Below are 15,774 nucleotides of genomic sequence, written 5' to 3' on the forward strand. Positions count from 1 at the left end.
TTTCAAATGAAAAAGAGGTAAGATGTAAAAGGTGTTTTTTTTTCATATGTTCAAAATAGCTTAACTCTATTATGGGGTTCAGAGGGAGGTTGGACAGGACATCAAACGATCGGAAGACTGATATACAATGGATTGTGGGTTCAAGCCAGCCGGAGTATCTCGACAAATTTAGAATCATGAGAAGGTTACTTAAGAACCTTTTCAGAATTCTTTATAGCTTTCATATAATTTGTATTCTACACCACCCCCCCCCCCCCCTTTCGCGATTTTCCAACTTGAAATTTGTTCCGGCCTTATTGAAAGAGCCAAAGTCAAACTACAGAAGTTGGGAATTGTATCATCTTTTGGAATCGGGATTTTTTTTTCAAATTAGGCTGGAACAAATATCAATTTCTTCTTTTGTCACCCCCCCCCCTTCGAAATTTCCAAAATCCCGAAGGGGGGGATAAATAAAGTTTGAAGTATTTTAGGTAAATTTCAAATAAAAATTCAAATATTCGAAAGATTACAAAACCAAGAACCAAACTTTGGAAGATGGAGGTTAACTCACATTCTGTATTCTTGATTTTATTGAATTTTTCGATAAAAAAACACATGATTTATAAGTTTTATGCAATAATATAGTATGCAATTTGATTGCATACAAGCTTTCGTGCAATTTATTCCAATTTATTTGTTTTTCGCATTATTTTTTATTGCCCCCCCCCCCCCCCCCCCCTCGCGATGTTCCAACTCCATATGACAAAAGAAGGATTTGAAATTTGTTCCGGCCTTATTGATCTATTGATTCCGTGCTATGTAGATTGCATATAAGTTTCTTACATGCAAGCTTTTGCCTAATTGGTACCAATTCATTGAAAATTTAGATTATTTTCTTTTATACCACAATGAAACAATCAATCCCAACATAAATAGAATTCGCTAAGGGGCCGTCCATAAATGATGTCACGCGATAGGGGGGAGGGGGGGTTTTGATTTTTGTGACAATTTGTGACATGGGGGGGAGGGGGGGGGGGTCAGCTTGAGCGTGACATCACTTATCATTACAAAAAATAACGCAGCAAAACAATAACAAATAATTTTATAGTAAATTCAATAAAACTATACTTGCACCATTCATTTAATGAATAATAATACTCACGTAATCAATTTTGGTAATTTTTACTATACCATAAGAAAGTTCACAAGAATACTTTCACTGCAACACTCAGGAAAGTCCTTTCCACTTAAATTGTGGCAAAACGGGAACAGGATTGCTTGGCTATTCTAACCTGTGGAGAAGCTTTGGATTACGAATGGATTGAAGAAGAGGAACTAGATTTGGATGGTTGGATAGAGATTTGGTCATTGATATGGAAAGTCATCAACATAATCCTTGGACTCATGATTGAAATATTTTTTAAGCAATGATTGAAGGCTTGTTAAAAGTTGTTAACCTTTTTTCAATTCTTAATTCAACATTTTTAATCAAATTTCTATGAGTTGAAAATTTTACTCCAGGGGGGGGGGGGGGTGTTAGGAAAACATGACGTAATACAAAACGGGGGTCACGGAATTTGTGACAATATGTGACGGAGGGGGGAGGGGGGGTAAATTTTTTCCAAATTTTGCGTGACATCATTAATGGACAGCCCCTAAGCAAAAATTCATTTCAATTTTAAGTGAGTCTAAGTAAGTTAAATGGACTCAAGTGACCAGTCAAGTGAATTTCAAGTATACATCGAATACATTCAGTAGAATTCAGTGCTCAAGTGCTCAACTCAAGTGAGGCACTTCAAACTTAAGTACTTGGAATAAAGAAAAACACTAAGTTTTCACTTTTAAGTGAATCCTCCAATGTTTTTAAAGTGTGATTTCGGTTTCACTGCATTACATTGTCTTTACGATTTTGTTATACGTTTCCATATTTTGAATGAAAAAATGATTTTTTAGAATCCTAAAGGATAGATTAAACTCGGTCTAATACCTAAAAACGCCGCCAGCACGCAGCAGTGTAACAAAAGCCATAATTGATTCCTGATATTCGCTTTAAAAATCACGACTTTTTTTGCGCTTTCCTGTCGACTTCATCAACATGAGTTGTGGATTCTTGGCGGATTTCCAAATGTGTGGGATGTTTATAATTTTGTCCGTCTGGTCTGATCCCGACTCTCTTGCTTGCCCGTTCGTCACGATTTTCAAGGTTCCACTTGATCTCGCTCGAATGGTGTTTGCAGAAATGGTTTGGAAATTTGGCTTTTGAGTTTATGAACATTTCGTTACTTTAACTTGAAGCGATTGGTAGAATTTGCGTTTCCAGAGAATACCTTACTGAAGATTTGAATATGTCTAAACCTACGCTAAGACCCAGTGGCACAGGAAGAACATTAAAAACGATCAAGATATCATTCCTCGCAGGTTTGCGATCATCTTTGCCGGCGTTGAATCTTGAGCTCACACTGGACAAGACATAAATAACAATAACAAAATCCGTGTCTGAGGAGTTGGCGTGGCTCTGCTTGTGATGGGAGAATCGACGGCGCCCAACCGTTTACCCGCCGCACTCTACCTATTTGTTCGCAAGTCAAAAAGTTCTCACGAATCTTTTTTCCCAGTTGGTTCTATCTGTTGTGCATCTTGCCTTCGGTTGATGCTTGTCTTTATAGTGTGGATGGCGAGCGAGGGTGAAAATCTTCCGCCGCATGATGAGGACTTTAAGAGTTGGGCCCATCTGACTGAACATCATCAACCGCCGAATAAGTATTTACTTTGACTGAAACGAAGCTGAAAACCTGTTTGGTGGGAACCTTTTATCGTTTTTCATTTGTTCGAACAGGAATCAGGAATTCCCATAGTTAACAGTGTATTTTTCTATCCCGGGATCTTCTGTACTTGACTTTCTGAAAAAAATATCAACCATCGATTCTCACCATCACTTATAAGCTATAATCAATGCGGCCAAAAATGCTTCTACCCTATTGGATCCTTGAATTCCTCTAAGAGGTAGGTAGGTAAAAGTGTATCTGTTGCATTTTTTTAAGAAATTATGCTAAAAATTAATTTTGAATATCGTTCTCGGTGTTCGCTCTCTAGAAATGTTTTCATATCAATCTTTTCGGCAGATCCATAACAACAGGTGCAACAATCATATCTTTATGAACCGAAATTGCAAATTTTCCGACAGCTGCTCGCGTAAAGCTTTGTGATGTTGCTGTTTCTTCACCAGCCAGTCAGCACATCAGCAAACCCGAAACGCTGCACCTGATAATGTGTGCCCGAAAAGCAGTAGACAGCACACGTTGCCCAAGAAAAGTGCGTTTTGCTCTTATTGTACACTACAGCAAACGAACTCGACCTCTGTGCAACACCTGGCCCCATGAAAGCTGTGCTTTGTAAAGCTCTACGCAACTAAGATATAAAAAACACACAGGGAACAGATGTGTCTGCTCCAGTCAGTAGCAAAGCAAACCGATACTTTCCGATGCGTGAGGAGAGTGGCCCCCAAAAGGTTTGTTGTAAAATATTTTACATAAGCCAATAACCTGCCTTGTTCGGTTGTTTTCTTAATACTACTGATAATAGTGGCCTCTACGTCTACACTGAAATTCTTTCATTCTAGCATTTTTTTTTTTCAATAGAACACAAACGCTGTATATTTTGATTACGACAAAGATGTTACCCTCAATAACTCGTGATCATAGGTTTCGAACCATTCGGTTGAGATCACTCGTTGGTGTATCTTTTTATTCTGCACACCAAAAGATGTCTTAAATTTTGGTTTTTCGTTGATTTCAGCCTATATCGACAAACAGAATCCGCCCGAGTGTCAATTCGAGAGGTAGGGAAAATGGCACCAAAACGGGAGATGTGAGTGTTGGGTATATTATTTTTTCTGAAAAGGCGAAAGTCTAGAAGAGATAACTGGCAAATTTAAAGAAAAAAAAAATGGCAAGAAACATCAGCTGTGTCAGCTGTCTGGAAGGTATTATTTTCGCTCTTCTCTTTTACAAGCCGGGCCATTCAGCTGCAGTGCGGTGCTCTTTAAGGATTTCACCCTCATAGGTGGTATGCTGTTGTATCGTTTCGGTAGAATTCGAGCTGATGTTGCCCGGACAAGAGGTCAATCACTGATACTCGCCTTGAGTTTTGGGAACGTCAGCTGATTCTGCTTTATTATACCGGAATATTAGGAAAATTTTGCATAGTCAAGAAACTAATGATCTTTTATGACATACAATAATGGGTAAGTCCTCCAAAAATTGCCCCAAAACTTAAACGTCCCAGGAACAGTGACAATTCTATGATTATCATTATAAATACACCGCAATAAAGTACTAAGAAACAAAAAAAAAACCGATTATCATTTGAAGCATCCGTTCTCATGTTCTCTCTTAATTTTTCTGTTTCTTTTCCAGAACTCGTCGGGTAGACAGAAAGTGCACCAAAACTTTTGAATGACTGCCAGCAACAGCAGAAGCAGTCTCAGTTGTTAACACCGATTCAACCAACCCGTGCGTTACAGATAATGGCAGAGCAATGTATCGTCTCGATTAGTGACGATCAGCAGCAGCAGCAGCAGTGCCCTGTAAGCCCCTTAGGGGTCCCCACAGAAATCAATGACTCCTCATCGGTTATCAGCACTCCCATTGGCAGCGCAACTCTTTTCACATCGAACCAAACCGGAGTAATAGCAACAGTCACTGCATCTGGTTCTTCCACCCCTACGACGCAGTCCGGAAGTTTACTACTTCTGAATGGTGATGGAACCGAACCTAGGGGAGAAGATGGATACGATGGATGGTTCTATGGGCGTGCCGCAGAAAACAACGGTATTCAGTTGGAAACACCCGCGGTAGAACAGGAGCAGAAAACCAGTAATGCGCCTGGGATAAACGCCAAACCAAAACGGCTCAGTGATGAGTTTTATTCCGCCGACGATGACTACGAAGATGAGGAAGAAGACGACGAGATGGTTGGCAGAATTGGTGATGGTAACGGAAGTGCTGCGGACTGTGGAAGCCGACATGATGGAAACGACTGCGGCAAGAGTGTTGGTGATGGGGACAGTGAGACACATGCTAGTTTGAATGAGATTAAAAATTTGAGCATTACTAACGGTGCCTCGGAACCGATAAGGGATGAAGGGTCAAATCTGGGTCCGATTTTTGTAAACGAAGAAACTTCCTCCTGCAGCAGCGTTCACCAACAGCTGACAACTGATGGAGAAGAAATATCAGTGCCAACTAAGCCAGCGAATGAGCCGTCTTTGGCTATGGACCAAGAAGAAATTCCCGAAGAAGCAAATGTCGCGGGATTGGTTGGTGTAGTATTGGATGACGATGAGGATGATGATGATCTGAATGATGATGAACTGAATGATGTGCAATCTATCGATGCAATCGAACGTCGGGACTTTGAGCAAGAACAAAAATTGACTGGAGGAATTATAATAAAAAATAGCGCTTTTATGCCCGATACCCATAGACTGAATCTAGACTTAATAAGTAGGATAAGTAAATTGCGCGACGATGACATGGCTCCAGAAAAATCGTTGGACCAGCACAAAATTCAGCTTACGTCAACGCCAACCAGTAGTAGACATCCTTCGAAGATTGTTAGTATCAGTACGTCTAGTTCTAATAGCACTAGTATTAGGGAACAACACAGTAATAGTACAACAATAATTACAAAGTCAGCGGTTAAGATGAACTTGTCTGCTAGTCTAGGAAACTACTGTCGATCAACAGAATCAGAAATAAGTGGAGCAGCTTTGGCAGATGGGCCATCTTGCTCTTCCATGGCGGCATCGTCCTCTTCCTCTTCAACGGTATCCAGCAGTTGTAGCGGTACAAAATCGCATCGTAGACAACATCAGCATCAGTTGGACGCTTTCTTGAACAGTAATTCTAACGATAGCTTATCTTCAGATCGAATTATGTTCATCCCTAATCTACAAGCGCTAAAAACAAATTCGAAGGATACTTCGACCGTTCCTATGGGAAGCACAATGAACGAACCTAGTACGTCTTCATCATCCTCATCACCTTCACCTTCTTCGGCTAGCTCTGCAGGACCGTCAACTTCCACTGGAGCCACCAAACCACCCTCAGACTGCAGCTTATCTTCATGTGCAACATCGGTTATAAAACAAACAGGAGAATGCAGTAAACACATTAACCACCATCCAATTCCTTCTACCAGCACTAGCAATTCTTCGCTATACTCTTATAGTTGCCCTTATGGCAGTGCTGACCAAGACAGTGGTGAAGCTGGTAATTCCGCTTCTTTGGCCAGATTCCCATCGACCACATCAAACTTCACCGAAAATATGGTGGACGATGAAGTGGTCGAAGCGTCCAGCAGCAGCTCCTCACTCCGTACTAGCAACCTCCGACATGCGCAACATCATAACGACCGCAATCACCTGGAAGATCCTGTCCTGGAACCATCGCAACTGTCAATGCCACCTGAAATTGAGACGGCAGCCGTTGCCGTAGTCGAACACGAATGCGACGAAGACAACTGGGTTGACTGTGAAGAAGGTTCCGATGAAGAAATTTGCACCTGCCGAGATTACACCGACCACGAAATCAACTTCGGAAACTCAAGCAGCGAAGACGAACTTCCTTCGCGGGACGTCGATCTTTCGAGTTATACTCACATGGATGTCGCCGAGGATATTTTGGCGCATGATCCTTCAAGTGGAGCAAACGTGTCATCCGCTAATGCTGGAAATTGTAACGCACAAACTCCAAGACTGCATCGGAAGCGAAAGCTTACTGAAAACCGAATTCTGTTTGGAAGTGGAGGCAGTCGTTGTAGTAACATGGACACTGGTTCCGAATCTATGCGTATAGAAAGCCCCAATTCGGAGTCCTTAAACTTCAGCAGCCGTAAACGATTGGCCTTAGACAGCACAACTTCTCCGAGAGCACTGCTCAGCCCATCGAATGTAAGTTAATTTCTTTTGTTCATTTTGTCACTAGTTACATCATTTTATCCGTATAGCTTACTTCAACGCCAACTTCCTCGTCAATGGGAGAACGTAAAACTCCCAGAAGCATTATTCCAACCAAAGATAACCCACCTCCTGAGCTGAACGATTGGCTGATGCAGTTTCAGGTAACTGTTAACAACAACAAGTAAATTGCTTCAAATATGATAACCGATATTTGATTATTCTACAGCGCTGGACTCCCGTTGAACGTTTGGTTGCGATTGATCTTTTGATCGAGCACTGCGAACCCACTCAGGTTCGGCACATGATGAAGGTGATCGAGCCGCGCTTCCAGCGGGATTTCATTTCGTTGCTACCCAAAGAACTGGCCCTACAGGTGCTGTCATATTTGGAACCGAAAGATCTGCTACGCGCTGCACAAACCTGTCGAAGCTGGCGTTTCCTGGCCGACGATAATCTGCTATGGAAGGAAAAGTGTAAAGAGGGAAATATCCTAATGGAAGCTACCGGAGCCGACCGACCTAAGCGAGGGCGAGCGGGCAATATGCCGCCAATATCTTCACCGTGGAAGGCAGCCTACATGCGACAGCACATTATCGAGATGAACTGGCGCTCGAGACCCATCCGTACCCCGAAGGTTCTAAAAGGACACGATGATCACGTCATCACGTGCCTTCAGTTCAGCGGTAACCGCATTGTGTCCGGTTCCGACGACAATACTCTCAAAGTATGGTCTGCCATCACCGGAAAGGTATGATTATACAGCATACGAAAGTTAGTTTGGTTTAATATTAATTGTGTTGCATTTCATCTTCTAGTGCCTTCGAACGCTGGTTGGTCACACGGGTGGTGTCTGGTCATCGCAAATGTCCGGTAATACAATCATCTCAGGCAGTACCGATCGTACGTTAAAGGTCTGGAATGCCGATACGGGTATTTTGCTGCACACATTGTACGGACATACTTCGACAGTTCGCTGTATGCATCTACATGGGAAAAAGTTAGTAGCAATGGATTTTTAAACAAAAAAAAAATTTTCGATTGTCTGCTTATTTTTAGGGTTGTTAGTGGTTCTCGAGATGCAACGCTACGGGTGTGGGACATTAACGAAGGCACCTGCCTGCATGTGTTGGTCGGGCATTTGGCAGCAGTTCGATGTGTTCAGTACGACGGCCGATTAGTAGTTTCCGGTGCTTACGATTATATGGTCAAAGTGTGGAACCCAGAACGGCAGGAGTGTCTTCACACGCTACAAGGACACACCAACCGAGTATACTCACTTCAGGTATGATTAAAATAAATCATTTTTTACTCATTTCAAACAATGTATATTTTATACGAACGTTTAGTTTGACGGTATTCATGTAGTGTCTGGTTCTTTGGACACTTCCATTCGCGTATGGGACGCAGAGACGGGTAGCTGCAAGCATGCTTTGATGGGTCACCAAAGTTTAACGTCTGGTATGGAACTACGCCAGAACATTCTGGTATCCGGAAACGCTGATTCGACAGTTAAAGTGTGGGATATAATTACTGGCCAATGTCTGCAGACTTTATCAGGTAATAGATTCGTTCAAAATCAGCATTATTCAGATAAACATTATTTTTTTCCCTCAAGGTCCCAACAAACACCAATCGGCTGTTACCTGCCTTCAGTTCAATTCTCGCTTCGTGATAACCAGTTCAGATGACGGTACCGTTAAGCTGTGGGATGTAAAAACTGGAGAATTTATTCGCAATTTGATTGCCTTAGAATCCGGCGGCTCCGGTGGAGTTGTGTGGAGAATAAGGTGAGTGACCAGTAATTGATAACTTTTATTTGTACTCAACGTCAACTGTTATATGTGCATATCTCATTGAGTATAACAATAATTATACAAACTTTTTGGAAATTTTATCATGACGTTATCTCTTATTGCCATGCCATTACAGAGCTAATGATACGAAGCTGATTTGTGCAGTCGGTTCCCGCAATGGCACAGAAGAAACCAAACTCATGGTACTCGATTTTGATGTAGAAGGTGCCTGCCTGAAATGCTCATAAGTTGGTGTAAAAGTATACTCTCTTCAATCTCTTGAGAAAATAGTTAATATTCGCTTGCCCTCGGCACGGTACCAAACATACAAGGAGAAAGAGAGAAAGAGAGATGAATTCCCGGTTTTCCTATTTTTTGGAAAGTTTTGCAGCAAAAGTAGAATAAAATAACAAATCACACATACATCCCTATACGCGCGAACTGGAAATACTCTTCCTAACATGTATTCATTCGGTACTGTTTCAATAGCCGATACATACACGCAATTCTAAAGAACAAAATAAAATTAGTGGTATTTAGGGCGCAACACAATTTGAAATTGAGGCGACGATCGTTGTAAAAGCTGATATAAAAAACGCAAAAACAATTCCTTTACAAGGAATGGATAAAAAAATCAAATGATCAATATCGAACCCGGAGAAGATAATCGGAAATCAAGAGAGTCTCGCTTATACTTTTGTTGCCCAAACATTGTTCACTGTTTGAATATTCTTCATTGCTTTATCTAGAACGTTAAAACTTTGTTTCCCCTGTTGTGTTGAGCGGATATCCGCGCTCATGTTTCAGAACACTCTAAAATGTTTTTTTTTAAATACGTTGATTTTATATTTTGATGAATTTATTTACTCTAGGATTAGCTCGATTCGTCCGTTCAGTTTCGCATGATCCATGTTTAAGAATACAAACACCAAGCAGCAGAGGGAATTTTTTACTAGTACGTTCTATCTTCTCCGTGGAATTTACGTTCTTATGCGTTCGATACGATCCGGATAGGAAACATGCTTTAATCATTCAATACTAAGTAATTCAAACCACGAAAAGCTTATTACTTTGGTTTAAATATTAATCTTCAATTAATTTGAATAAGATTGGCGCGATTTTCTCAGTAACAGTGACTCGACACTAACGATAAAGCCAGCTGTAATCGCATTACACCGTCGCTATTCACATTAAAAATCAACACTTGAAATATCCCGTATAACCGAACTGTTAAACAATAATAGGATAAACCACAAATCCGTGAAAGTAACGGAATTTATCATAGCGAAAGGAAACATTGTACAATTTAGTTAGCCTTGTCAGTTTAGGAAATTGATGTCGATGTCTAGGTTTCAATTATTCTTTTTTTTTATTTAAGTTTTCGAATCAATTGAACAATTTATTCTAGTAAAATTTATGTTGCAAATTTACCAGTCATGGGAGATATTTTTCTGTTTAATTGTTTGTACACTCTTCGCTCTCGTTTTGAGTGCGCTTTTCTTTTAGTTTTACTCCGTTGTTAATGTGTAGGCTTTCCTTGCCACTTTGAATCTATTCGTTCCGTTGTTTTACTTTCACACTTTTGGTAGCATCAGGTAGCATTTGTTTGCTGTTCTCATAAAAAAATCTATCCTCAAGGAGTAACCGTTTACAAACAAAACCCTAAGAAATGCTAACAAATATATAAGTATATTCAATCGCCTATCCCTACTAGCGAACCAACAAAAACTCGTGTCGAAAAACAACAAAACCAATAAAATGAATAAAAAAAAGAAAACAATTTAGTAATGCATTACCATTATCGAAAGAAAATAGTTTTTTTTTCTAGAAACCGATTATCTTGTATAGAAAGTTTGAGAAAGCCTTTTGTCAAAGAAACTGAATGGTGGACGACATTTGAAATTTTAAAAATTAGATTTTTACTTCCGGGTTTCTACAAGGGACATTTCTTTTCAGTTTAGTTCGTTATAACTGAATATTGGCATATAAATTTATTGAGTTCCAAATTTATTGTGTTTACATTGAAAATCGTTGTATAAATACTATGTTATGTATATAAAGCAAACATATAATTTCAAAACGATTCCTTCGCTGGTTCACATTTGTGTTAGAATCTATTGAACTTTAATAACTATACTATAAACTTTTTCAATGATGATGATGATGATATAAAATCTGATAAAAAAATAAACTCTTTAACACGATTGGCAAATTAACTTTTGTGTGGTTAACTTTTGTTTTATGGGAACTCATGTTTGTTTAGTGAATGGAAGATGTTGTTTCAAATAAATCTGCCTCTGATAGCGACGAAATGGGATTTCTAATGACGGATAGAAGGATAGTTTAAAATGTTAGATTTTTGTATAATAAATAGCGTATAGTTAAACGTGAAATTTGAGCTTTAAATGACAATGCATGAAACCTTGAATGATTTCAACGAATATTTTACGAAATATTCTGAATGGATGGAATGAATCTCCCGTATGCAGAGTCATACATTCGAGGTGTTAACACAATGTTCATAACTTTAAGCTTACAGATTATCTTCGTAGCCACAGTATTGGCATTTTTTTGTTGGTAGTTAGTAAAGCACATTTATATCGATAAGCTTTGCCATCGGAGGAGAGTTATTGGTTGGCTAAATTCTATGTTGCTTTTGAGAGCAGTTTGAATTTGTTGCAATTTGCAATATTGTGCCGTTTTTTTTGTCTTTTTGAGGTGAATGTGTATTGTGTTTTCTGAACATCTTTTTGAGGTATGACACATTCTACTTAAGTAAAATCAATCAATCGTATTGCGATGATCGTTGCTTGCTTTAGGCTTTGTTTTCGATTTCAGTCATTTGGATGTTTTGAATTGAAAACGGCTGCTTGGTGATGGGTGTCATTTCGACCACCTGCATGGGTGCTTCGACCGCATCTGGTTCCTCGGGGTTTTCACCGAGCAGTCGTGCTAAGTTGCTTTCCTTCCAGCGACCTTGGTTGCCATTGATGGTGCGATCTTCACAAACACACAGGAAAAGAGTATCTACCACCATCTGTGAAAAAAGTTACACATTTATTACACAAAACCATTTTTTAGTAAACATGTTTTAAGTACCTCATAAAGAGAAAGGACAATATGTGCCACGAAAAACGAGAAAATCGTTATTATAATTACTGGTGCCATGTAGAAATGAACGTCTGGATTATCCCTAAGCATAAGGATACTGATCAACCCGCACAGAGCGGCAACAGCCAGTTTTCCCAAGAATAGTACAAAATCACCAATACCGTTGATCGTTGCCACTTGGAGTGCATTGGTAACAAGTGCATTCCATGCCTAAAAAACATTTTATTAGTTCAAGTCTAATGAATCCAGCAACAAAACTCACAATCTTTGCAGCCGGACAAAAGTTAACGCTTTCGATGGCAATCACGGTGTACGCGTTATGGTTCAAATATCTGATAAACTTCTCCAATAGCCAGAAACTGCAGATGCAACACTTGAGACAACAGCTAGCGCATTCGGAACCTTCCTGCTGGTGACGTTTCAATCTAAAATGGAAATGGAATTTTTGCAACACAGCAACAACTGTACCAAAAAATAGAACTTACTTCGTATAAAGGTAGGTCAAAATGAGCCGAGGAATTTTGAATAGGGTGATGATGAATGAACCCTTGGCAACGGAGCCCAGATGATACTTCACCAGTTTGGCGATGGCGTGCAGCACGGGCGTATCGGCTTGTTTGCCAAAGTACCAGTAAGCGACGGCACCCGCAATTGCCAGTTGCTGACAGGCGAAGATGAACTCGGTGGTCCAAACCAACCCAATGATGTAGATCCACAGCATATGGCGCAAATAGTCGGCTTCCGGGTACTCGACCAGATCGAATGCTGTAGGGGAAATTGTGATTCGGGTAAGTCAATGAAATAAAAACTTTTAAAACCGTGAAGAAATTTGATGAGAATTTTTGATAAATGAGTCAATTAGAAACATCTAGAACGTTATTTTAAATTTTCTAAATCTAAGGTGGAAAGACAATAATTATATAATGTTACATGAAATCTTTTTCAATATAGGCAGTTAGTTTTATTCAGAGAAAATTTGATGAAAGCGAGAAGTCGGTCAGCAACTACCTACGCGGATTTTACCCATTAATTTGTTTAACTACTAGAAGTTATACAATGGAAGCAAACTCAACGTTAATTCAATACATATTAAGAGAACTGTATCGGTTGAGCCAAAGTCACACTTGATTAGACTCGCATGACACATAGGGCTCGCATTCCTATCGTAAACGCTGGAGAGCGAAAAAGTAAAAAAATATGATTAATGCCCTACTTACACTTATAGGTATTGTTGTTGATGGTCATATCCGGTTTGGCAGCGGTATCAGTCTTGTTGGGATTTTCCTTGAGCTGAGTGAACGGTAGCAATGGGCGTACATTCGGATAGTTGGCCGTTGCTAGGCAGACTATCACTACAACCCAAAATGTGAGGAAAACTGCCAAAGCGATGAAGGCAAGGAACGGAGGACCAGCCAATCCTGGCAATTGGATCATACACTTTCCGGCTTCCTCAAAAAGTGCTGCCAAGCCACTGAGCTTTTCGCGTAGGTAGTAAATAATCACCAGCAAGATAATCATGATAAATGTCGCCAAAATGGCTAGCACATAGATGGTTGTTTCATTGCGCACCAGCTCCTCCAAATAGGACAGCTTTTGATCCGTATCCAAAGTATGTTTCGCTTTGTAGTAGCTCCACCAAAGCACAGCAGTGATTCCGATGCTGGCTACGGCAACGAAGATGCAAATCAACCACGAAATGATGGATGTCAGCACGTGTAACATAGTGATCAAAATTATGGAGAAAATCAAACTGAGCGCGCAAATCAAAACGATTGTAGGCCATGTTTTATACAGATCACTAAATACTTGTTGAGCTGCTCCCCAAGAATTAATCAGGGCGTACATATCCTTCACACTATTCAGAGGCGCATTTTTTCCGGTCGGTATGCATCTGTGTAGAACTGGCGAAGATTCGTAAACCGGTAACTTGGGGCATGGTCCGGCAAAGGCGAAAAACTTTGGTCCATTGGCTTCGGGGGAAGTCAAAAGGCTCATATTAAAATCATATCGACAATATTTGGCACCATTATCCTCGTAGTACCGATACAACTCGGTAGCAGAAACAATCTCCTTCTTGGGACATTCTTTGACGCATATCTTTAGTGTTTGGCGTAATTCCTTAATGTCCAGAAAAAATACGTACGGCTTATCCACCGTGCTCATCCCCGAAAGCGGAAAATGTGCGAACCGTTCATTACTTTTAACGCCGCACGTGTTGCCAAACGAATCATATCCATTGATGATCCTGAGCGGGTTGCCGTACACGAACGAAAAAACTGCGATCACCAGCTACTCGATCAACCGTGTCCGTATGTTGTACAAGTTATTCCAGCACAATCGAATAGAAAAAAAAGAAAGGACAAAAAGATAGAATAGAATTGTTGAAAAACTAGAACGTTCAGTATTAATGAATTCAAGTGTTATTATGAATCATAGTTAATAATAAATTCGATCGTAGATTTCCCGTCCTTTCCTTTCCTTTTAAAACTAAACGATTTAGTAAGAAACTTCGAGTCAAGATAGGATTAAAATCATGTAAAATTTTTTTTAAATATAACTTTAAAGAAAAAATTACCTTGTACCTATAATACAGAATTATTGATTAGTATGTTTTCATTCCACTCAAAAATACCTGAAGCTGAAACAACATTCAACAAGTTCATGTCACGGTAGTCATTTGAAACCATCCCGGCAATAGAGGAGTAGGTATATAAAGGAATGTTGAACAATGTTTTTCTGTCTCGTGCACCTACTTCTGTATAAAATTTATTGATTTATAGCTCTATAATTATTGTGTAGATAAAATGATTCATGTCCACATGATTATTGCCATTGTGACATCCATCCTATACAGCCAAGCTAGCAAAAATACAAGCTTCCGAGCCTCCCGAGCGGGTGTGGCTAATTTTAATTCATTGCAGATTCTGATCTCATTACCGACAGCGCAATGCAAATTTATGCATGATATATTCCAATTTTGGATAAAAGGAAACTTTCCCTCTAGTTTTTTTTTCAACACATCAACGAAATAAAAATTAGAAAAGGGCTCACTTACCAAAGCTATCCAGAATACTACGTACACAACAAGCCAGAAAATGTCCGTACAACCACGGACGGCCGTAGGTTGGTGCTGATCGGACGGTTTGCTCTCGAAGCAACCCATATCGGAACTACGCGTACGACGTAACTCTCTTCTCGCGTAAAATTGTTACACTTCTTGATCCGCAAAAAACTAGCACTTGGTCCCTTTAAATGCAATAATTTTCAACACTCACGCACCGACTGTTAAATGTTAATTATTCTAGTTGTGCGAAAAATTCCATCTGGATGATGCGATTGCGATTAGTGGCTTCGTGACGATGCCCCGATCAGAAATGTCGACTAGCAGCTTTATCCAATCGTACGAGCGTGCGGTGCTAATTGACAAATGACGGCGGTTTTCATCTTCCGCTATATCGTTCTTTTGGTCGTCGTTTTACTTTGCCCCTAAACTTTGCTTTGTGTGCTTTGAAAGTATTTTATTTTGACGAGAACGCCGAAAAACGACGCTTCTTCTCGCACACACTACACAAACCGTTCTGAATTTCGGAGCTGTGATGTTATGTTATGCTGTCTGGGAGATTTATGCTTGGGTGTGGGTGGGTGAGGGTGTTTTCTTGATGATTTGATGGCGTCATCGTTCGGCAATGATGATTGCATTCCGGGGTGCCAGGCGCACAGATGTTTGTTTTTCTATATGGTAATGTACGTTTTTACGTATCGTGCATGCATGGTGAAATAAAATATTTTAAAACATTCAAAATCAATTTTTTATTTAATTCGTATCGACACGACATACATGCATAAACTTAAAGTGCTTGCATTAAAAAAAGAATTTGAAAACTAAAGGACGAACCACGACTAATGAGACTTATTTATTTAACTATTTTA

At 39.9% G+C, this 15,774-nt stretch overlaps 2 protein-coding genes across 5 annotated transcripts in view; one reads left to right on the forward strand and one right to left on the reverse strand.

Annotated features, from left to right (window-relative positions):
* LOC129757966 (F-box/WD repeat-containing protein 7) overlaps window positions 1-10,163 on the forward strand; it is a 42,365-nt gene extending 32,202 nt beyond the window's left edge. For 3 of the 4 annotated variants that reach the window (XM_055755378.1, XM_055755379.1, XM_055755380.1), the window contains exons 3-10: window positions 4,395-6,931; window positions 6,988-7,101; window positions 7,167-7,688; window positions 7,756-7,937; window positions 7,997-8,222; window positions 8,287-8,497; window positions 8,556-8,727; window positions 8,870-10,163. In XM_055755378.1, coding sequence (XP_055611353.1) covers window positions 4,505-6,931; window positions 6,988-7,101; window positions 7,167-7,688; window positions 7,756-7,937; window positions 7,997-8,222; window positions 8,287-8,497; window positions 8,556-8,727; window positions 8,870-8,981 — 3,966 coding nt within the window. In that variant the 5' untranslated portion in view covers window positions 4,395-4,504 and the 3' untranslated portion in view covers window positions 8,982-10,163. Of the gene's footprint in view, window positions 1-4,064; window positions 4,223-4,394; window positions 6,932-6,987; window positions 7,102-7,166; window positions 7,689-7,755; window positions 7,938-7,996; window positions 8,223-8,286; window positions 8,498-8,555; window positions 8,728-8,869 lie in introns of those variants that run through there. The other variant, XM_055755381.1, reaches the window with a different exon arrangement.
* A 542-nt stretch (window positions 10,164-10,705) lies between these two features.
* Window positions 10,706-15,460, reverse strand: LOC129757970 (choline transporter-like 1). The gene is made up of 6 exons (XM_055755387.1): window positions 14,900-15,460; window positions 13,062-14,133; window positions 12,330-12,609; window positions 12,107-12,269; window positions 11,833-12,054; window positions 10,706-11,770 (listed from the first exon to the last, which is right to left on the reverse strand). Exons 1-6 carry the CDS (start codon window positions 15,005-15,007, stop codon window positions 11,549-11,551), a joined length of 2,067 nt encoding a protein of 688 aa, XP_055611362.1. The 5' UTR covers window positions 15,008-15,460; the 3' UTR covers window positions 10,706-11,548.
* Window positions 15,461-15,774: the final 314 nt, after the last annotated feature.

The sequence above is a fragment of the Uranotaenia lowii genome, chromosome 3, assembly GCF_029784155.1.
Source record: "Uranotaenia lowii strain MFRU-FL chromosome 3, ASM2978415v1, whole genome shotgun sequence".
Lineage (NCBI taxonomy): Eukaryota > Metazoa > Arthropoda > Insecta > Diptera > Culicidae > Uranotaenia > Uranotaenia lowii.